This window comes from Natator depressus, chromosome 9 (genome assembly GCF_965152275.1).
Source record: "Natator depressus isolate rNatDep1 chromosome 9, rNatDep2.hap1, whole genome shotgun sequence".
In the NCBI taxonomy this organism is placed as follows: Eukaryota; Metazoa; Chordata; order Testudines; family Cheloniidae; genus Natator; species Natator depressus.
The window spans coordinates 82,550,867-82,575,049 of NC_134242.1; the positions used below are offsets into that span (position 1 = coordinate 82,550,867).

The window sequence follows — 24,183 nt, forward strand, 5'->3', positions numbered from 1 at the left end:
GTTGCCTCTCATAACAATTCCTTTTGCTACACTAAGGCCTGGTCTACACTGGGGGGGTAGGAGGGGGAAGGATCGATCCAAGATATGCAACTTCAGCTACGAGAATAGCATAGCTGAAGTCGACGTATCTTAGATCGACTTAGAATCACTTACTTCGCGTCCTCGCGGCGCGGAATCAACGACCGCCGCTCCCTCGTCGACTCCGCTTCCGCCTCTCGCCGTGGTGGAGTTCCAGAGTTGACGGCAGAGCGATCGGGGATCGATCACTACCCGCTGATCTGGCGGCTGGCATAGACATGGCCTAAGTGATGCCTCCTCCTTTGTAAAGCACTTTGAGAGCTACTGATGAAAGGATTATTCAGTATTATTTGTGCTGAGCGTACCTGTGACATGTATGTCTATGTGCATTCTTGTGAGCAGGCAGGGTCCCTGCCACCCTCTGGGCTTTAGCAGTTTAGCATGTTCTAAAGTGCAATCGGTTTGTCTGGACTAGGATTTTAGAAGGTGTTAATCAGATTGAGCTAACTTCATTTAACATCACATCTTTAAATGCTAGTCTAGATAAGACTAAAGATTGTGTGCATGAATAATAACACCAGTGGCAAGGAATATGATTATGCAAGGTAGCAGACCAATCAAAGGCAGCCATGAAGAGACAGACTTAGATGGTAATCAACAGATTAAACATCACAGCACGTGTGTGACAGATGGGCTGTGTCATTTCCTTAGTATGCCTGAGTTTCTAGGGGAGTCAGCCCCAAAGAGCTTTTTAGGTGACATTTGTCACCTAAGTTAAATGTGGGGCCCATCAACTAAGACAGAGTCACATTAATGTTTGTAAATTTCAGCAGAGCCCCCTCTCCCCCATTCACCCCTTGCATGAACATCTTCATTAGGTTTTTAAAAAACGATTCCTTTTTTTTCTTGGTGTCAAGAGGGCTGGCCTAGTAGCCGTTAGAGACATAGAGAGGATCTCTCTCTAGGCACAGAATTACTAAAATGTTCCTTCAGCCACTGAATAATGAAAGATTTATCTGGTATTCTTGTACATAGTGATTTGGTATCAGACATTTGCATAACTTTGAACACTCCTCTCAGGGGAATACAATCATTCGTTCATGTCCCAGATGAAGCTTCTGAGTGTAACTCATTTTCCCTCTTGCCTTAGGAATTAAAGCAGGACATATCTAGCTTTCGCTATGAAGTCCTTGACCTCTTGGGAAACAGGAAACCCCAGAGGAGAAGTTACTCTACTAGCAGCACAGAGGTCTCCCAAAAGGATGAAAACAACGAGGATGGTTCTGGAGAAAAAGCTAAAGCCAAGAGTGTTTCTTTCAATATAGCCAACAAGAAAAAAGATTTCAATGTGTCCGCTCTGATTAAAACTATGTCGGGGATCGAAATTGTGGAAGAGAAACCAAAAAGCAACGGAATAAATAAGCGCTCTTTCGTCCGAAACGGGAATAGGGTTCAGAGGCTTTCGAGCTCTAAGAAAGAGTCTTTCAAGAGGCTGGGTCTCCTATTCTCTAAGATGAATGGCCATGTGCCTGAACCAAACTCAGAGCCTATGTACACTATTTCAGACGGAGTTATTCAGCCGCATTACATGTGGCAAGACATGAAATATTCTCAGATCGATAAAGAGAGAGAAGAGAACTGTTCCAAAAGTGAAATTAACCTCAATGAGGTGGACTACAGTGGGAACATGAGACTTACAGGACAGAGCAAGGAATGCCCTATGGTTTGTACCAGCTCTCTTCACTGTGCTTCCAATATTTGCTCCTCTAATTCCAAACTTATAGACTCCACCGAGGATGTGTTTGACTCATGGGGAGAGACCTGTGACTTGCTTATAAACCAGTGGAAAGATGGGCAGGAAGATCATGTTACAACTCGGCTATAAGTAAAGCTATTAAACACCCGCTATAGAACGTAGCTAAATATTTGTAATTGTTTGCTATCACCGATGATTCAGAGTCAGGATTCCCTTTCGGTCCCTAGCATCGGGTGTAGAACTCTAGTTATGTTAGCCTGTTTTATAGCCACCTTTACCACATTTTTTAATTTGCTTTTTTTACACTCACTGATGCTGAACTAGTTACCAGTTTGGGCCAATTTTAAGGATGTTCAATACTTAGCAGCAGAGGGCAGACTGATGTTCCCTACCAATTGCTATGCTTAGCCTGTGTGCGCTTACTGTAAATCCCAAGGTTCTTTTATTGATGCAGATCGAAGCTTCAGCTCCCATAAACCTCAGACGTTTTGGTGGCAGAGTAAAAGACCTGTACAGTTTCTTTCCTAATCCAAACTATCTGGTTGTTCACTGGATGTCAGTCAGATATTACCCCCTGATTCAATGGGTGCAGGGATTGGGTGGGAGACAGGAGGAGGATCATAGTGGGCCAGGCCTTTGAGGGTTGCTGCTCTTCCTGCAGGGATGGGAGGTGGGGAGGAGATCAGGAGTCAAAGAGGGCCGGGGGAGGGGTCAGGAATGGGGGAGGTCAAAGAGGGCCCAGGCCTAGGGGGTTGTTTCCATCTCCATGGGGACTAGGGGGCCTTTGCCCTGTATGCAGTCTGGGGACTGGTCCAGCCTCTTCTTGAGCTCCAGCCCGCTGCTGGTGGGAGCGGTATCCCTGACCCAGTCACGTTGGGTGTCATCCAAAGTGAGATCTGGATTTGGCCAGGGTGGGTGAGTCACTCCCTGCACTATCAATGGCAGGCACAAAATCCGAGTGGTTCTGTGAACCTGTGGACCAGGTCACACCACCCCCGACTCAAATTTGTCCCATTCGCCCCTCCATTACAAAGGACGAGCAGCAGGGCCAAACCTGAGATGGAGGCCCTGAAAAACTGTACTCAGTGCATCCCAGTTCATTTGGGCCTGATTTCCGTGGGTGCAGTTGAATCCATGGACCTCTGCTCAAGCCACTCCTGCTGTATGTTGCACATTCTCCTCAATTCACTGGTCCATGGTACCAGCTAATGAAAAGTAGCTTAACTGGAGACTAAGAGACAAACTGGTTTCCAGTTATAACTGGCCTTTTTCTTTTTTAAGCAATACAGCCTCTGATTATTTCATTTGTGTGTGTTTTTAAGGTTGTACATTATCGTCTCAATGTAAACTATTTCTGAAATGAGAGAAGTTTATCAGTCAGTTACTATCACCTGTTAAGTTATGTGCTCTGCTTATAGTTATCTCATTTTTCATTTATCGGCTACATTTAGTAATCCACTGGCCCTCTCATTAGAAGTAGAGTTACGTACTCCTTTTACACTGAAAGGGAAATTGAGGGACTGGCACAGTTATAGGGCTCTGCATAAAGATGGGACTGAACCACAATCCAGGATCCAAACATCCCTGCCTGTGTTTGAATTACAACCCGCTGTCTGAATTTTACAAATGGCTGCTTTGTCTTTGTAATGGATTGCACCAAAGCCCCACATCTGAGCCGCCCTGAATCTCTTGCTGTTTGAAATTCAGATCTGAATTTTGTGTCTTGAGCCCATCTCTAGTGCTGCCTTACCTTTTTTATTGTCTACAGATTTTTCAGACCTGGATGGTACAATGTTTTAGGCAGAAAACTGATCTCCTGCTGTGCTATCAAGCTCTAAGAAAGAACATCTTCCTTGGTTTCATTAATTGCATTCCTTAAAACCAGGCTAAGCAATACCAGCTTGAACTTTGCCCATGCAATTTCTATTCTAGATGAACCAAAATGGCACACGGCAGTAGCTATCCCTTGTTATTTGTTTCCAGTAGTGCTACCGTGTGCTAAGCACTGTATAAGCATAAAGGATGGTACTGTCCCCGGCCCAAACAGCTTCACAGTCTTAAGGAGACACACAGACAAAGGGCAAGGGATGTAATACAACCTACAGTTGATGAAGGTGGTGATTCTGATAACACAGCGCTTGATAACAGAACTTACTTGGTTGTTGCTGCTGAGATATGTAGACTAGCACCAATCACCTCTCTTCCTTGCCATTATTAGCCAGTAGCTTTCTTATAGGAATCATGGTGGAAGTAGACCTTCAGAAGGGTATTAAGTGATTTGCTTAAATCAGGGCCTGAATGTGCAGAGGGTAGTGGCTCAAGAAGGGTGCTCAGTAGAGCACATGGGGCAGGATGTATTCTCCCCAGGAGAAAGACAGACAGATTAAGTGGCACCCATGATTTGATGCACAGATTTCCTTAAAAGAAAGCTACCCTGGTTAGCTCAGGGCAGTGATCTTCAGGGTTCAGATCCTATGAGGTGTTAAGCTAGCTCAGTTCCTGCTGAAGGGAATGGAATTGAGACTTCCAGGATCAGGTCCTAAGCGCACATGGCTGTGGATTGTGTTTGGAGAAGGATTTACTGTAATAACACTGGAAACGTCTGAGCCTGCTGTTGGGTGACGCACATTTTTTATGAAAAGTGGCTGGAGCTCCAGGGACTCCCTGTTACTAGCTCCTTTCCTGTTTTAACATTGGAAGAGGAGCTCAAACATCAAAGCATGACACATTTTGCCTGATTATTAAATACCAGTTTCTCTGCCAGTAGGAAAGCTGTTTTGGCAGATGGTTCATTTGGGCACCCATATGTTACAAATGAGGTCACATCTCAATCCGGAGGAGCCGAAACCAAAAATCTGAGCTCCTAGACCCAAGAGCTTTCAGGAAATTACAGATGTAGATCTGAAATTCGCAGCTAGCCTCTATCGCTATTATGGGCCAAAACAAAACCTTGGGTCTCAGCACGCAAGCCTTCTGGAGAGTTTCAATGCAGCTCAGTCTGGACTTTGTGGCTCTAAGCCAGCTCTGGTTTTCAGCAAGATGAGCCACTGGTGTAGGGGCCCTGATTGCAAATTCCATTGGCTATGCTACTTGAACCCTATGCAATATTCAGCCCTAAATATTTAAGCCTGTCCTGAAGTTTAGCCAAGGTGAAAAGTACTTTTCACCATCAGCTCAACAGCTTTCAGGCTCTCATGCTTACAAGGTGGTTTGAGTTGTCTTTGACCCTACATTTTCTCTTCTTGTGAGGGGGAACAAAGCACTGACATGGTATTGCACACCGAAAATGTGCAAATTCCCAGGCTGAGAGGGAGGTTGCTGCTCATTCATAAACAAATCCAGCCTCCCTTCATACTCCTACCCTAAAGCCAGCTATGCACCAGGATGGTATTCAGAGTGGATTGAAGGGAATAATGAAAGGAGCATCCCCACACCCCAGAGCAAGCACCTTCTGAAAACTTACAAACCAAGCTGACTGAGCATTTGTCTAGGAATGCAAGCATTTAAAAGAGCAGTTAGCTGGAGGCAGAGATGTCTGAAATCACTTCATGCTTCACCTACCCACTTTGTAGTTTATGAATCTTACTCTGAACGGGGCTGGCCAGCCATAGTGCTGTTCCCTGGCTAGCAAGAAAGAATAAAAATCACTACTGGGATGGTAATGCAGATTCTATCAGCTGAGCTCAAGGAGACCAGGCTACAATCAGGGTTCATGGCTCTCTGAGTGTGAAAGGGGTTTTACTTCCATCAGGACAGTGAGCACACTGCTATTGACCGTGATTCCAGACTGTTGTTCAAATGCAGCATTCTTGCGTCAGCCAGTTCACACATCAAACAATGCAACCTAGTTACCACTCTGTAGCAGTGCATAAACAGAATGCAATAGTGACTTCTGGCAACACAAACCCCATCCGTGAAACCAGCATTAGACGTTTTGCCTTGCTGTGCCTACAAAGGACACAGATAGGAACCGATGCATTTTAACATAACAAGAGAATGCTGTACACAAAGATCTATGGTAAAGTTACATTGAGGGTGAGAGGTATGTTGGGCCACCATGGCCAGGTCTTCTGGGGATTTGTTTTGTGGCTTAGGTATTTTTCACTCCCTAACTGAGAGCTAATAACATCAAGCCTTTCAATTGAACACAACTCTTTTATTACAAAGAACCACCCTATATAAAGAATAAAGCACCCTACTGGGCATTTACAAAACTTTCACACTGCTCCTACCTGCCAGCCAAAGCAAAAGGCCCAGCTTCTCTTCAGTGATGGCAGTAGGACCCCTTGGAGTTAGTTGTACTAAAGCCAGTTTAAAAAAGCCAACTACTTTTTATGGTAAGTTTCCTGAGGAAAAAATCTTTTCTTCAATAAAAAGCAAAAGTGAAAACTGGTAAAAGAATGTTATTTTCTTATGAAAAAATTGTTTTTGGTAAAAAAAAATTTGAGTCAAAGAATCCAAAAACATTGACCAAAATGAAGATTTTTCCATTTAAAATTTTTGGTTTGGTTGAAAAGACATTTTAGAGTTTAAACATTCATTGAAACATTTTTCGTTCCCTAGATTGCCCATGGGTGTGGCTGAGGGTAAAATTTAGAATTTCCTTGGAAAGTTGTAGTAGGGGGTAGATCTTTTTTCACGCATCGGTTCTGCACTCACAGCTCTGGTTGGCCTTTATTCTTTGTGTTTCAACACTAACGCTCAACATGTGCAAAGAAACTCAAAGTTAAGAATATTTACTTTGTTATTTTCCCCCTTTTTTGAAGATCTTTAGATATTGCTCCTAAATTACACATCTCCCAACTCTTCAAAGAGACACTCTCAAAAAGGAACCAATGATCACAAAACCACACAATTACATTTAACATGTAGTATAAGTAAAACTGAGGTATTTATATTGAGGTCAGAGATTAAGGAACCCATTTCAGAAACAGGAAATTAAGTAAAGACACCTTTGCAGACTCCTATTTAAATAGTTCTATTTTTAAATTAATTCAACACATCAGTAGATATACAAATACTTGAATATTTACATAAGTGATCTCTACAGAGGAAGCATATCTAGTGGTTAGAGCATAGGACCAGGAGTCATGAAACCTGGGTTCTATTCCCACCTCTGCTACTGATTCACTAGGTGACCTTGGGCAAGTCACTTAGCGTCTTTATGCCTCAGTTTCCCCATCTGTAAAATAGGGATAATATATCTACCTACCTCGCAGGGGAGAGGGGCTGTGAGTCTTAATTATTTAATGTTTGTAAGCACTTTTGAGATCCTCAGATTAAAGGCGCTATATACAGTAAGCAGACAATATTAGTAAAATATTTTCATTTATTTTCTTACAGCTAATTCAGGTAAGGTTTTATCTGTCAACTGTGACAGTTTTCCACAAACAAAAAATAGTGTGCTTTTCAGACAGGAGGCTTTAGGAAATGTCTGCAGTTGACAGGTACCAAGAGCAGGGTCACCTAGTAGCCTAAACTCTGAACATCCTTGCTTTCATGGGATTACGTCTCACCTTTAATGTTACTTTATTGTACTTATTTGTGTTCCACATTCTTTTTCTAATGTTATGCTATGTAATATATTTTTAGCAGAAATAGAAAGAAATGTAAATATTAAGACTTGTAATATTTAAATAAATGATATATAATTAGTGTATAAATAAAACCTTACATTTTAAAGAGATTAAAATTGGTTAATGCACTAGACACGTAACAAGAGGGCTTCCTGTACAGTCTAGCATTACTACATGTACACATGGCAAGCAATCTGAATAGGAATAGGTTAATTTTTACCATATATAATTAACCCCATAGAGTGAATGGTCTTATGCATTACCCATTGCTGGCAATGGGAGCTGTGTCTGAAAACCACTATTACTGACATGGAGTTAACATAATCAATAGGGATACGTATGGTAGCACACACAAAAAGGGAATGCTCATGTAGGATGGGAATTGTGTAACCACCGTGCAATTACACTTTACAGTTGTATGATGAGATGTAGCACATCACTATGTACAAGCAAAAAGTCGTGTAACTCCGATAGACGTTGTGAGTGAAGCCCCATCCTGATCCTTGTGATATCAATGGCAAACCAATTTATTTCAGTGGGAAGAGATTCAGGTCCTACCCTGCTAGAAATGTTTCCTAGTGTTGTTTATATAACATACATTACACTGAACTCATGTTTTTTCTTCCTTCGCCACTCCCAAATGTGGCCTTAGATTTGCATGGGCATAGCTTACATGTGGCTATTTTTATTTGCTTCCCTCTTAGGTCCAAATTCTGCAGTCCTTACTCAGGGAAAAGTTCTAATCTACTTCCAAAGGATTTTAATCTGAGTGCAGACTGTTATGTTCTTGTATCAGATATGGACTAGCTACAGAGCTTGGTTATACACACCGGACATGTTCATCATAAGATCTTTTAATGTTCTTTCAGGTACGGCTGAGTTTAGTTTTAAATAAGGTGTTTACACACAGAACCACCTAGTGGCTAAACAGTATAATACATCTTAGTATTCCATTACACTCCCCTTTTAAGTTCTACATGCCTACCATTTACAATATCACACTGATATGTACTAAACTTAAAAGATAGTGTTAAGTGTCTCTTAATTGTACTGGTTTTCTAATTACATGACCCGAACATGAAACAACTTGGTCATCTGGCTGTCCATTAGCTGCAACAACTGGCTGTGGTCAGTCAAGAATCCCTGAGTCATTGTGTTCTTGTTCTGCCATCTGTAGTTTGTTTTGTTGATTGCTCTTTCTGAGAAACAAATTGTAGATGTTGGTGGTTTCTGCTGAACTCTTCACTGTCAGTCTTGATCACAGATAATCGGACTGCTGAATTCTTTTTCTTTATGACAGCTGGAGTTGTCCATCCCTTTTCTCCATCCAATTTTAGAGAAAGCGTCACCAGGTTTTAGACCCAGTAGTTCTCTGAGAGACATCTGTGGTAAAAATGTTCATACGCTCTTTTAGCCTTTTTATCTGACTTGGCTACTTTCTTCATGCCTGGCCACTTTGGAGGCAGATTCTTTTCCAAAGTTGGAACAGTAGTTCTGAGTTGTCTTCCCATCAGGAGCTGTGCTGGACTACATCCAGTAGCTGCTATTGGTGTAGATCTGTAACTCAGAAGAACAAGGAACGGATCTTCCTGCTGTAGTGTTTTCTTGGCTGCCTGTATAGCTCTCTCAGCCTCTACTCGCTTGTGGGTATTGCTAGTAATATGATCAAAATCATATTTAATTTGGAATGACAAATTCTGCTGCAGTTAATTGTGGTCTGTTGTCTGTCACTAGTTGTTCTGGAATACCGAAGTGAGCAAAAGTGCACTTCAGTATCTTGATAACACTGTGACATGTCTTTCAAGTACATTGTTTCTATATCGCTGGAAAAATAGTCCCTGACAATCAGGTAACCATGTCCTTTGAATTCACACAAAATCTGCAGCTAGTCTCTTCTAAGGTATCTCTAGAAGAGATGTTTCTACACATAGGGTTCAGCATTGTCTCTTAAGTTGATTTGTACTAGATCTCCTTTCAAAAGCCCAGTATCATCAATTCCTCTATCCCTTTCTCACTCTCCTGGCTGCCACTGAAGCTGAAAAGATTGTTGATCTGTGATCCTTTGATCACATGCACTCTGAATGCAAGACTTTTGCCTTTGTAAATTGTTTCTGTGATGAACTGGGCCCTGCAGTTCAGAATATTTCCAGGGCTAGTCACAGCTGTGTCAGGTGAATTCAGCTCTGGGAGGGGTTGAAGGTGATTGTAAGTGCTTCTGAGATGAATCTGACATCAGCTCCTGACGCAATTTTAAAGTCAATAGTCTTGCCATAAATATTTAGTTTCACTCTACAGGCAGGCTCTCCATCATCATATATGACAGATCCCAGAACAATGGATCTTGATTGTCTCTAATATGAGCACTCACTGATTGCTTTGGTGCAGCAAACAGCTGCAAAATGTCCATATTTCATGCATTTATTACATTGTGTGCCTCTGCCTGGACATCTGTCATCTCTTGAGATATTACTTGTTCCACATCTTGTGCATGTACATTGTATTTTGTCCCTCTTGGCTTGGGTGTTCTCTCTCCTTGCCTCAGGGGTTTTATGATTATAACTTAACACTCCAGTATCTGTTTACAGTTTCTAAACTAGTTTCAGGTTTCTCAAGTTGCTCCTGCCTTTTGTTCTGTTGTTTGACTAATTCTGACTGCTTAGCTATCTGCATAGCTGTGGCTAGGGTTCAGTCTCTCTTTAATTGTACCTGTTGGGAAAGATTTTTTTATGTTAACCCAATAACGAGCTTGTCTCTGATATTTTCATATTTTGCATTCCCAGAATCACAGTTTTCAGCCAATGTATGCAATGTTCTTATAAAACATTCAACCTTGCCCCCTGGTTCTTGAATTCTCTGTTGAAAATACTCTCTTTCATGAACCACATTTCTCTGGGGTATAAAGTACACATCAAACACAGCACCAGAACCCTTTCATAGTCATCTCTGTGACTGTCTTCAGTAAAGTCAAAAGATTTAAAGATATACTCCGTGTAGCATAAATTAAAGAAGATACCTGTACATCTCCAGCTTCTTTGTGGAGCTTGGTAGCAATGCAAAATCTTGCAAAACATTGTTTCCAGACTAACAAACCTTCACAATGGACAAAGCTGAAGTTCTCTATGGCACTGAAGAGTGGCATGCTCATAAGATCCTGCAACCTTTGTTCCTTCTCTTTCTGTTGTTAGTTTACTTCTGCCACCATGTCATATTCCTGTACCAGATATGGACTAGCTACAGAGCTTGGTTATATATAATTAGATGTGTTCATTAAAGATCCTTTAATGGTCTGCCAGGTATGGCTAAGGTTGGCTTTAAATAAGGTATTTTACACACAGTGTCAGCTAGTGGCTGAACAGTACAATACAGTTTAGCATTCCATTACACTGAATGAGCAGAGGGACTAAGATTTGGCCCATTTCACACTGGGATTGTGCTGTAAATTCTTATGAGGAAGTGAGCAGTGCATTATACCAATGGGCAAATGGCAAAAGACTTAGAATTTGGGTTTAGTTGGATAAGTGCCCAGCAGTTTGGATAAGCATTGACTTCTTTGTGGGGCTTCAAACTGAACTGGAAAATTGTGCAAGAACCAGCTATTTTCATGAGGTTAGTAGTACTTCCTACTTCGGGATGGATTGCAATGCTTTTTGCTTTTCATGCTTTTTCAGCATTTCCACTTTCAGCATTTCCAAGAATAGAATCTAGAAGGAAAAATTTTTATATATAATGTTAGCTGGAAAAGGTTGAATGTTGGTGAATTTGGTTCAGTATCAAAATGGTAGCTAATCTCTATCTCATTAGCATTGCCACAAGTGTAAATTTTAGACATTAAGCAGTCTCCATGGCTGATTTCCACATGAATACATTAGTATTTCCACCAGTCCACTAGCATGTTACATTTAAAAACTAGTTTTAGATGGGTTTGGTTAGGCACATGGAAAAACAAGTCTGAACCATTTTTAAAACCCTGGAATTACTAAAAGAAATTGTTTAACAAAAAATGCCTTCGGCCAATTTTGAAATAGTTAAGGTATAATTTATGCCTTCCCCTCCTCACAAGAGTGGGTTTCAATGGACATCAAATCTCACCAATATATTGTAGCCTTATGTCATAGAGGGAGGTTGCACAAGTGTAGCTGGCATGTTGAAGCAGAATCACCCATAGGGAAGCACCTGTGACTCTCAAATGCATAATGGAGAAATTAATTAGAATCAGTGAGTCTACAGTGAATAATAAACAAACTCAATGATGGAATTTCTAAAATAAAGTGTTACCAAAATAGTCTGTAGCTTACTAAACATGTTAAATGAAACCCAATTACTATAAATCATTTCCCAGAACTAAAACAAGATTTTTTTTTTTTTGCTTGTGCTAACCATTCAAAACAAGCATTTTTACTCCTTTTATATTATATTATCTGGCTATATTATTCCCTTTCCTGTACAAATTAGCTTAAGACTCTTTTCCCTGTTTTAGCCAGTAACATTTGTACAAGGTTAAATCAATTTGTGTTTTTATTCATAATGTGTTTTTCCATAGGAGTGGTTAATGTTCCAAGTCAAATCATGATGCAGAAATGTTTTTTAAAAGATAACGTCTTTTATCTAAAGAGGTGTTTGAAATGTGGTGGAAGTGCTGGATCCTTATTTTCTGAATCTTAGTTTTTCTGGAGAATAAAGGACTATCAATCTTCCTTTGATTTTTAAAGCTGTGCAAAGCAAAAAAGAGGAAAAAGAACTAACATGAACTCACTTGTTAGAAACCAACTTGAAAGTGACCTCCAGAAAAGCTTCCAGAGATCAATTTCTAGTGAGCAGTTCAGCAGCTATGAAAAACAGCACCTCCAACGGTCTTCAGAGACCACTTCTGAATACTTCTTTTTCCATCACTTTGTTTACTTTCACGCTAGTGGCATGAACAGAGCAACAAGATGTGGTTGCTCTCTCTCTCTCTCTCACACACACACACACAGATGATCAGAGAACCGTTCCTCCTAGCACAATTAGCTAACAAAACACTGTGATATCTTTAGCCAACAAAATTCAGAGGAGATGCTTTTTGACCATTTAGAGGAAAATTCTTTGTTTTTGAGGTTTGGCTTTTTTTAAGTGTAGCTACTTGGGGGTAGTGTGCAGTTTCATTTAAAAGCTAAGCTGTATTTGTTTATATGATATAGTTTGGGAACTATAGATTGATCTGTTGAAGGGGAAAGGACAGTAAAGGAAGTTTAAGTATTCTATTTTCCTACATGGCAGGCACAAGGGGAATGGGCTTATTTTGCCAAACATCTTTTTGCAATGTCTTTATCCTTCAATTGCATCTTCTCAGAGTTTAATCATAGAAACAGTTTGGAATCTAAACATTTATTTTAATGGTATTTTACTCCAGAGGATTAAAAACAATAGGTGGGGGGATTTTGGTTTTTTAAACTTTTGGTCAAAATCTTGTTGCCCTTAAGTAGGAATTTTGCCTGCATAAAAACTAAGTGAGGGCTCAGAATTTGGCCATTAAATAGCAGCCTCCGGGGGGTTGGGGCGGGGGGGGAGAAGAGAAAGAGTTTTACCTACTTATCTATTTTCCGTCAGCAGTGCAAACTATCATTCGCAAACACATGTAAAAATGAAGCGAAATGATGTACATAACAAATGAAATTATTTTGTGTGTATTTTTAGCTTAATTGTAAACTGAAAAAAAAATTAAAAAGCATTTACTTTTTTCCAAAAATGTATGTCTATTGAAATTCAAGGTGTTTCTACCTTTTCAGATGTAACATTTCCAGCTGCCTATTGATAATAAATATTTATGAACAGCAATGGATCTGTATATCTGTACCATGTTCAGCAGAACTTTTTCAAAGGCTCTACACACACCAAACCGCATTCAACTCGGGTATACGGCTTTTGGGAGAACTCAAGGGCTTGTGGAGACTTGTGCATGTGCTTAGGTTTAAGAACTGAGCACCTAGTTTTACGAACCTGAGCCAATGAGCATCTGGTAGCTATGACAGCTATTTTGTAACACCATATGCAATGAGGGGTGCAAATATTGGTATGTTGGGGTGAAGTTCTGGCACCAACAAAGTCAGTGACAAAACTCCAATTGACTTCAATACAGCCAGGATTTCACCCCTGAAATCCAAACACCTTAACGGTCAGGGTTCAGAGAGATACCAAAAACAGTCAGATAGGAACCCAAGCTGCAAAATAAAAAAAATAAATAAATAAGCCTGGATCCCAATTTCAAGCCACCCAAAGTCTGGATCCAAGGTTATCATCTCCTTCCATCATGAAGGAAGGAGCCATTTGGAAAATATAGATTTGGATTTCTAATTCGAACACCCTTCAATGTTTGGATCAAAGGTTTTGGTTGGAGCACAATTCTGTAATATAGAATGAGAAAAGACTGCATCACATTCAGGAAGATACTGATGAGGCAGAAAAATTAAAATGAAGGCTTGGCACGGAGCAAAACAGGTAACTGATCTGGAAATGCTGCTTACTGTAGGACCTTTAGTTTAGTGCTCCTGTGCAGCGAGGGGAGGAAAAACCAGTGCGGTAGCCTGATCTTTAGTAACAGTGAAGTCTAATGTCATAAACACACAATTACACAAGGGATTTTTTCTGCAGTATTTATGATAATTGTCTTTAATAATGCATGAATTTTAAAATTGAAAGACTTCTGAAAAGATGTGTGCCTCTAACAGTGTGGAATGTTACGGATGTTAATGTGCAAAAGACTGAAACAGGACTTGAGCTATCAGCAGTGACTGCAGAACACCTGTTTAAGCTGCTGCTTAAGCAGCAGCTAAGGTTCCAGATAAAGTCATCTTTGCAGGATACAGGCATGGGGCAAGGTACATTGGTATAACATCAGTGGAGTTACTCTGCATTGTTACACTTCTGTAAATCCAGAGTAACTAAAATGAGAATCTGGTTCCCAGAGCCCACCAAGGGGATATACCCTAGGTACTGTTCATTGCAGTTGTGATGTCAAGCTGTGTCAGCCCACCAATAACCAATGCACACTCAAAGCTTTAGAAAAATGGACCAACAGAGAAGGTATAAAATTATTTCAAAATTGGTGGCACCACCTAGGCAGGGAACAGGTATACACAGTGTAAATAAGGTTAAAAATGGACTTAATTAAAAAACCCTATATTTTTCTTGCCTTTATGGGGAAAAAAATTAATACCTCTTAACATCAAGGCCATGTCAAATCTGAACACCAACACAATTATGGAAAGTCACCTTCCCAATGACACAAATTTGGGGCAGTAAAAGAGAGTGGATTCACCATTGGACTCCTCTCTAGCTACTCCCCATCAACCGTTGCTCCGGATCCCTCAGTGGCCTGCCTCTTCTCGCTACTTGGCTCTCTCACCAAGCCCCATTTTTTTCCCCCACCTCTTCTGGGTGGAGAGAACGTCCTTACATCTGATCCTTGACCCCAGCTCTTCACCCCATAATACTTACACCCTTCTCTCAGGGCACTAAGTTGCCCTTATCCCTTTGAATCAGGGAACTTAACTCCATCTTCCAAAGGGCTAACCGGGAAACAAGAGTCCTTGCATTACGCTGGGTTCCAGTTCAAGGACCCTATAAACAGCAGCCAAGGTCTGCTCTGTCAGACACCTTGCCACTGCCTCCCTGGACTACTACTTACTATTGGCCTTCCCTCAAGCCTTTTCCACTACCCCTTTCTGGGCTCTTTGTAATGAACAGCATCATCCAGGGTTTCTCCTGAGAGATCCAGTTTCTGCCCTTGTGTCAGGATCAGCCACAGGAACTTGCTCCAATCCTGGATCTTTCAGTTAGCACTCCCTGGTCTTCCTCCTTACCCTGCAGGAGCTTTCTTATTCCTGCAGGTCTTTCCCTTCTCATTACCAAGAGAGACTGTAGAGTTCTTCCCTTTCTCCCTGCAACCTCTTTCTGCTTCAGGCTGCCTCTCTTTATAGCACTCCCCAGCTGGGCTTCATTTTTAAATTAGGCCTTGGTTACCCTCCAGGTGCAACCAGGTGGGTTAACTGGCCTCTCAAGCCCACATTAAGCCTTTCCCACACTGTGTGGGGTAAACCCCACCACCACTGGGACCTAAGTGTAAGAGAGCACGTGGGTCACACGCACACAACAGTCCTCAATGAGTATGACAAGGAGAAGTATCAGTTTGTGCAGCAGCGCCTCATTGGACTACAATCTGAAAAGCAACAGAAGTAGTTTTGTACTGCACTGGCTTTTTGGCAGTAAAACAAGTTTCTGCTTGATGTTGTTATCCTCATTTCACTACTGACTCAAAGCAGGAATTTTGGGGAATATGTTCAGTCCAATTGTCTCCTATGTCCCATAAAAAAACCCTATGTGGATTTCTTAACACAAGCCTCTTAATCTACTTTGTAGGGACATTAAGGAGGGTTTTTTGGTCAGAAAAGAAGACTCATTTCCATAGGTTAGATGCTTTTTTGTTTATTTAGTGCAAGTCAAACACCACTTCTACCACCATTTGTGCAGGGTGACTTTCACGAACCAAGGCTCTCTCACAAATACAACTGGATACAGCAGAACAGGCCAACGCTGAGCACTCTCCCACCTTCTAACACTTCAAGACTATACTGAACAAAATTAAACAGAGAAAGAGCAACTATTACAAATAAGTAGTTACTATTGGAGAATACACCTGGCTGATGTGTTTTGTTCAGGACTGGAAAAAGCAGCCTATTTCAACAGTAATTACTTTCCTCAAATGGACTGGGACCCAACCTTTCTCCTGCTTATGTAATGAAGTAGGTTACCATTACAGGAAAACTGGTATAATATGCAAGATACATCGTTCTCTTGTGCAAGAGTAACTCCTCCATACATTGTACTTATTGATGAAGGTAAGTGATAATTTATATATACTGGCATGAAAGACAAATTGCATTGTTATATATTATGTACAGTTGAATATAAGCTTAGGGTTCTTTGCTATACAATAGTTTTACTTTCCAATATACTCTAATAAAACAATACTCAAGTTTTAAACATTTTTACCATTAACTAAAAGAGAAACATGTAAATGAAACAAAACAGCTACATAATCCACTACTGAAACAATACTAACAGAGAAAACAAGAAAACTTTAGTGCAAGAAGTGAGTTTACATCACTTGGCCTTACATACTTTGAGGTACATAATGTGATACAGGATTAGGTGAGGTAACATAGCTGACTTGATGCAACTGTCCAGGATTTACAGTATTATGAAGTCGTGAAGAATTACCATACGATGGATTTGTGGGATGCCAAGGGCTAACATAATGATAGGCAGGTACTAAAGAGATGCAAGAGTCAAACCCAGGTAGAGGTGGCTGGCCATAGGGATCTGTCGCTACTGGATAATATACTGTTCCATGGGATGGAGGTGGAGGCTCTACATTTTGGAAAGTACCTGTAAACAGAGTTGATATATTTTAACATTTTGGCCATTTTTATGCAATCCTTCATTTTCATTACAACTGAAACAATTTTATGACACTTATGACAACATAGGACATATCTAGATAAATAATTTATGCCCAAATGATGCGTACACTGACAAGGAGACCATCTCAGCTCTTGAATAAGTTTGGAGGGCAACCTGCTCATTCACAGATGTGTCCCAGGTCTGTAAGTATTCACTGCCTACTGATTGTATTTCTTTTTGTTGAGGCTCAGAGGAAGGGCAGATCCCCTTTTGGACTTCTCCGGGGGGCTGCAGGACAGTAGGGGATTTAAAAAACAAAAACAAAAGAACCACCTCTCTTTGTAACCTCTGACCAGATACCATGGTGATGGATATGGGGTAAAGAAACTTAATAGGTTATAATTGCAGCAGAACTGCAAGCCTGTGTAATTGTCATTGATCAATTAATAGTTTTGGCAAGATACGGTGACAAAGACATGCCAGTTTCTACCATGTTTACTCCATTAGCCCAATATCAGACACTTTTAATGAGGCCAGACATCTGACCTTTGACATCTTCTACTCCTTTAACACAGTCCCTCCCCCCTCCTTCCCCCTTAACTCCAGATAAACCTATATGCCTCTTACAAAACTGTTGGGTTGGGCTAAGTGTTGCTGTAACTTTATACACAGTGGAAGAGAGAGCCAGTGATAATGGCTGTTTAGATAGCCAAGACACCTAAGAGAGAGTCCACTAACTATGGTTCCAATATTCCCTACTAGTACTCAAAATTTAGGATTTTTTTTTTTTTAAAATACAAGCATTATTTTGGTTTGTTGTGGGTCAGCAAAAAAAAAAAAAAAAAAAAGGTCATCACAAGGTGCAAACATTTTTAAACACACAACCTCCCACACAGCTTTGAAAAAAAAAAGTCCTTTCTAGAAAAGCAGCTAGTCTACCAAGGTCAAGCCAAAAATAATATTTTTGTTTCTTGATGGTGTTACCTAGCCCTGAATATCAGCAATTCTAAATCAAACTTAATATATCAGAAACAGCACACACCTAACCCTAAGATAACCTATAAAGGAGCAGGGCTCACAGTCAATTTTGATTTTTTTCCAGCATCTATCCCTGGCTGCAAGTAATGAACAATAATTTTAAAAATGATAAAAGATAATATCTCGTCACCCACCCACAGAGCATACACTATCCTCATTTTACAACAAAACTCTATTTTAACCCCCATGCACACAAGTTGTCACCAATTCCAGAGGCCATTATATGCAATTCATCATTTATCTCATCTAATGGGAAATGTAAACAGGCCCTTTACACTACTCCTGTGAGCTACAACAGTTGGTCACATTGGTCTACAATTTCAGTTGACAAAGCGAGGAAAAAGGACCATAGCAATCAATTATGTTGTGTCAACTGGTAAACAAACAGTAGGATGCCCATTTCTACTTAAAGAAAAGGAGGACTTGTGGCACCTTAGAGACTAACAAATTTATTTGGGCATAAGCTTTCGTGGGCTACAGCTCACTTCATCGGATGCATTCAGTGGAAAATACAGTGGGGAGATTTATATACACAGAGAACATGAAACAATGGGTGTTACCATACACACTCTAACGAGAGTGATCAGGTAAGGTGAGCTATTACCAGCAGGACAGTGTGTGTGTGTGTGTGTGGGGGGGGGACGACCTTTTGTAGTGATAATCAAGGTGGGCCATTTCCAGCAGTTGACAAGAATGTCTGAGGAACAGCAGTGGGGGGGGGCTGGGGTGTCTGCTGACATGCACGGGCTGAAACTGTGGAAAAGCAGCATCACTTGCCCCATAACCTCAGCCGTGCAGAACACAATGCCATCCACAGCCTCAGAAACAACTCTGACATCATAATCAAAAAGGCTGACAAAGGAGGTGCTGTCGTCATCATGAGTAGGTCGGAATATGAACAAGAGGCTGCTCGGCAGCTCTCCAACACCACTTTCTACAAGCCATTACCCTCTGATCCCACTGAGGGTTACCAAAAGAAACTACAGCATTTGCTCAAGAAACTCCCTGAAAAAGCACAAGAAGAAATCTGTACAGACATACCCCTGGAACCTTAACCAGGGGTATTCTATCTGCTACCCAAGATCCATAAACCAGGAAATCCTGGATGCCCCATCATCTCAGGCATTGGCACCCTGACAGCAGGGTTGTCTGGCTATGCAGACTCCCTCCTCAGATCCTACGCTACCAGCACTCCCAGTTATCTTTGAGACACCACTGACTTTCTGAGGAAACTACAATCCATCGGTGATCTTCCTGAAAACACCATCCTAGCTACTATGGATGTAGAAGCCCTCTACACCAACATTCCACACAAAGATGGACTACAAGCCATCAGGAACAGTACCCCCGATAATGTCACGGCAAACCTGGTGGCTGAACTTTGTGACTTTGTCCTCACCCATAACTATTTCACATTTGGGGAGAATGTATACCTTCAAATCAGTGGCACTGCTATGGGTACCCGCATGGCCCCACAGTATGCCAACACTTTTATGGCCGACTTAGAGCAACGCTTCCTCAGCTCTCGTCCCCTAATGCCCCTACTCTACTTGCGCTACATAGAGGACATTTTCATCATCTGGACCCGTGGAAAAGAAGCCCTTGAGGAATTCCACCATGATTTCAACATTTTTCCATCCCACCATCAATCTCAGCCTGGACCAGTCCACACAAAAGATCCACTTCCTGGACACCACAGTGCTAATAAGTGATGGTCACATAAACACCACCCTATACCGGAAACCTACTGACCGCTGTGCCTACCTACATGCCTCTAGCTTTCATCCAGACCAGACCACACCACACCACACGATCCATTGTCTACAGCCAAGCTCTATGATACAACCGCATTTGCTCCAACCCCTCAGACAGAGGCAAACACCTACAAGATCTCTATCAAGCATTCTTACAACTACAATACCCACCTGCGGAAGTGAAAAAACAGATTGACAGAGCTAGAAGAGTGCCCAGAAGTCACCTACTACAGGACAGGCCCAACAAAGAAAATAACAGAACGCCACTAGCCATCACCTTCAGCCCCCAACTAAAACCTCTCCAACGCATCACCAAGGATCTACAACCTATCCTGAACGACCCATCACTCTCACAGATCTTGGGAGACAGGCCAGTCCTTGCTTACAGACAGCCCCATAACCTGAAGCAAATACTCACCAGCAACCACACACCACACAACAGAACCACTAACCCAGGAACCTATCCTTGCAACAAAGCGTGTTGCCAACTGTGTCCACATATCTATTCGGGGACACCGTCATAGGGCCTAATCACATCAGCCACACTATCAGAGGCTCGTTCACCTGCACATCTACCAATGTGATTATGCCATCATGTGCCAGCAATGCCCCTCTGCCATGTACATTGGCCAAACTGGAGAGTCTCTACGTAAAAGAATAAATGGACACAAATCAGACGTCAAGAATTATAACATTCAAAAACCAGTCAGAGAACACTTCAATCTCTTTGGTCACTTGATTATAGACCTAAAAGTGGCAATTCTTCAACAAAAAAAACTTCAAAACACAGACTCCAATGAGAGACTGCTGAATTGGAATTTGCAAACTGGATACAATTAACTTAGGCTTGAATAGAGACTGGGAGTGAATGGGTCATTACACAAAATAAAACTATGTCCCCAAGTTTATTTCACCCCCCCCCCGCTGTTCCTCAGACGTTCTTGTCAACTGCTGGAAATGGCCCACCTTGATCACTACAAAAGGTCCCCCCCCGCCCGCCCCCGCTCTCCTGCTGGTAATAGCTTACCTTACCTGATCACTCTGGTTACAGTGTGTATGGTAACACCCATTGTTTCATGTTCTCTGTGTATATAAATCTCCCTACTGTATTTTCCACTGAATGCATCCGATGAAGTGAGCTGTAGCTCACGAAAGGTTATGCTCAAATAAATTTCAGAGTAGCAGCCGTCTCTAAGGTGCCACAAGTCCTCCTTTTCTTTTTGCAGATACAGACTAACATGGCTGCTACTCTGAAACATTTCTACTTAAATGGCTCACACTCACATACACAAATGGTCATCCTAAAATACTAACCATTTGCTGTTTCCAGGGGAACTTGCCGAACATCATTCCTCCCAGTGTCAGTGTACAGCTGAGGTACTGACTGATCCACCATGGGGGCAGGCTCAGTGTATGCTGAGTAAGCTTCTACAGGTGATGGCGGTGGTACCTGTTGCATGTACACCACGGAATGCCAATAGCTCTGATGGTAATACTTAGGAGATTCGAAGTAAGGAGAGAAGTTTTATAGTTTGTGTGTGCGCGTGCACGCACGCACACACACACACACACACACTTTCCTCCCCCCACCTCAGTAGCACTTAACTATTAACATTTCCAGAAACCTGTTAACAATGTTGATACAGATTATATCTTGCAGACTGCCAGAAAGTCACCAAAACACGCCCCCCCCAGCACTTTTCTAAACTGTATTATACCCTCTCGAAGAATTAAAAAAGTGTCCCCCCTACACATTTTATCATATAGGAAGAGAAGGCATTTTGAGGAATTTCTATTGTGAAAGAGGCTGGCATGAGTCTTAGTCTGCAGCATATCAGCATTATCTATTCCATCAGAATCAGAGGGCAGATGTAATTCTAGTACTGGAGTTACCTCCTGCTGGGCACTAAAATCTCATACCACCTTTTTGGTGTGCAACATACTAATAAATATAGAGAAGGTATTGCCAGTAATTTAGTCTCTATTAGTAATTTCTAGGATGTAGAATGTCTTATTGCATTCTGTAAGGTCCTTATCCTGACAGGTGCCAAGAACCCTCTACCAACATAGGGTGGGTGGTAAGGGCATAGAGTCAATAGGAACCCTGAGCACTGGAGCCCGATACCTGGAGAATAATGCTCAAGTTTCACCCCTGAATTATTAACAACTCTAAAGTCAACTAGATCACATGGCTGTTTGAGCATCAGCTGGGAGTGAGGCATTACTATGCACTTAATTGTTGTAGTAGAGATCAAAAGCTGGTGCCTGGATTCTGTTCCTGTTCAATTGCCTTGGGCAAGACACATGGGGCCCCGGAGAATTTTCCCACTGATTTCAACAGGCACTTGACCAGGCTCTTAACCTTAAAACTTCTCTATGCTTTACCTACTCTTTCCGTATAAATGGGAAGAACAATGCTTTACCCACCCATCTTCATAAAGCCACAGATATGAAACTCACTACATGTAAATGTTCTTTATGAGTTTCACCATTTACAACTCAAACTTCCTGCACTGTAAATTTAGTCTCCTCAAGGCACCCATGCATGTACTAATAGCCAAGTGCACAGGAAGCAAATTCAGAACACTTAAAAGCCCTATTCAGACACATCAATGCATCTGTCAAGACAGGTGATACTGTACAAGCGGTTTACCATACCATACCATATCTGACAAGCACTTACCTGCAATCCCAAATTAAAATAATACTGCAATACCTTTGTATCTGAAATTAGAAAACATACTATAATTACTGAGGATTGTGGACAAAAACCACCCAGAAACAGTCATCTGTTTGTGGTCTTGTTAAAACTATGTAAATGAATAAAAATAAAATTGCTTAATTGGACAGCACTACTTTTTCTGAATGTATTTTTAGAATACAGAATTCAGAATCTGACTCAATTACTTTCAAAAGTGATATTCTTGAAGTAAGCACATGTGTAAACAATCTATGCAGTTTAGCACAATAAACTGCACAATAAAAACTGGATTAAACATTTTGACAATACATTAACAAGTAACATTAATAAGCCAAAACTAAAATTAACGTATTGCTATAAACTGTTTGCTCAATGATGCTTTTCACAGAATGACTATAATCAATGATTATTACAAACCTGAAGACAAAGTATAAATTACCATGGCCTAGATTTCCAGAAGTGACTAGCTATTTTGGACACTCAATAGGGCCTGATTTTCAGAGGTTCCGTATTCAAACCAACGCTTTCTGAAAATTAAAGCCTGTTGAAGTTTGTCAAATTGGGCAACCAAAATTTAAGGCGCCCAAAACAGTCATTTTTGAAAATGTGGACCTAAAACTTATGTTGGAAGCAACTTCCCAAAGATTTGTAATTTAAAATTAACAATGTTTTTACATATTAACTAATTTGTTTCTTTGGGCAAGGGGGATAATTGTAAGAAGAGCTGGTATACACGTACAATAGAATCCCATTTATCTGACCCTCCATTATCTGGCTATCAGGGTATGTCTACACTTACCGTGGATTGATGCTGCAGTGATTGATCCACCGGAGGGGGTGGGGGAAAGGTGTCAATTTAGCAGGTCTAGTGATGACCTGCTAAATTGACTGCAAATCACTCTCCTGTTGACTCCGGTACTCCACCGGAAGGAGAAGTGTAAAGTAAGTTGACGGGAGAGTTTCTCCCGTTGACCCAGTGCGGTGTAGACACCACAATAAAAGTTGACCTAAGGTAGGTTGGCTCCAGCTACATTATTCACACAGCTGAAGTTGCATAACTTAGGTTGACTTAACCCCATAGTGTAGACCAGCCATCAGTGTTAACAGGACCACCACCACACACAGGTGCAGAACGGGGCAATGTTTGGTGTGGTCCCTAGATGGTGATACAACATTGCACTTTCCCATTATCCGGTTTATCCAGATTTTTGATTATCCAGTCTGGCCCTGGTCCCAATTATATTGGATAAATGGGGTTCTGCTGTAGTCTGCTTTACTTCTGTTAAAACAGTACTTTAGACACAAGAGTCCTGCGAAATGACAGCGGAGGTGAGCGTGTTGACCTGGCCAGAAGAAGAGCTCTATGTAAACTTGAAATCTTCTCTCTCACCAACAGAAGTTGGTCCAATAAAAATACATTACCTCACCCACATTGTCTCTCTAGGAGCAGAGGTGAAAGTTCCTTATTATGGACTTCCAACATCATGCACACAGAATATGAATGCATACCCATGCACATAGATAAGAAAAACACAGTATTCCACTACTTTTATTAGTTTATAAGATTTTATGATAGCTGTGTAAACTTCCACAATATCCAGAGAGATGGCATTTTAATCTGTTAAAAACATGGATAAATCATAATGACCAAAGCTGAAGTCCAGAATTTAGCATACATCTGACTACAGTAAAAAGGTATGGAAAGATGTATCCATTATCTGACATTATTGGGAAATACTAGATTACAGATTGGTTAGGTTTGTTGCTAACTATTCACGGATAATTTTTTACCACCACAGATAGAATGTTCCTTCGTTTTAAATCTACGGGAAAATTGCTTCACAAAATGTGGCTCAATGAAACTAAATTTTGCATTCTATGTAATGCAAACAATGAAAAGGT

General features: G+C 41.1%; 2 protein-coding genes across 4 annotated transcripts in view; one reads left to right on the forward strand and one right to left on the reverse strand.

The window, feature by feature from the left end:
• TRPC5 (transient receptor potential cation channel subfamily C member 5) overlaps positions 1 to 2,281 on the forward strand; it is a 135,282-nt gene extending 133,001 nt beyond the window's left edge. Inside the window, exon 11 of one of the 3 annotated variants that reach the window (XM_074962460.1) lies at positions 1,169 to 2,278. In XM_074962460.1, the coding sequence (XP_074818561.1) occupies positions 1,169 to 1,903 (735 nt within the window). In that variant the 3' untranslated portion in view covers positions 1,904 to 2,278. Of the gene's footprint in view, positions 1 to 1,168 lie in introns of all 3 variants that reach the window. The other 2 variants (XM_074962459.1, XM_074962461.1) reach the window with 2 other exon arrangements.
• Positions 2,282 to 16,251: 13,970 nt separating this feature from the next.
• Positions 16,252 to 24,183, reverse strand: part of ALG13 (ALG13 UDP-N-acetylglucosaminyltransferase subunit) — a 55,162-nt gene continuing 47,230 nt past the window's right edge. The window contains exons 26-28 of the mRNA XM_074962663.1: positions 22,264 to 22,304; positions 20,895 to 21,075; positions 16,252 to 16,773 (exon numbers count right to left, since the gene is read on the reverse strand). Of these exons, the coding sequence (XP_074818764.1) occupies positions 16,499 to 16,773; positions 20,895 to 21,075; positions 22,264 to 22,304 (497 nt within the window). The 3' untranslated portion in view covers positions 16,252 to 16,498. The remainder of the gene's footprint in view (positions 16,774 to 20,894; positions 21,076 to 22,263; positions 22,305 to 24,183) is intronic.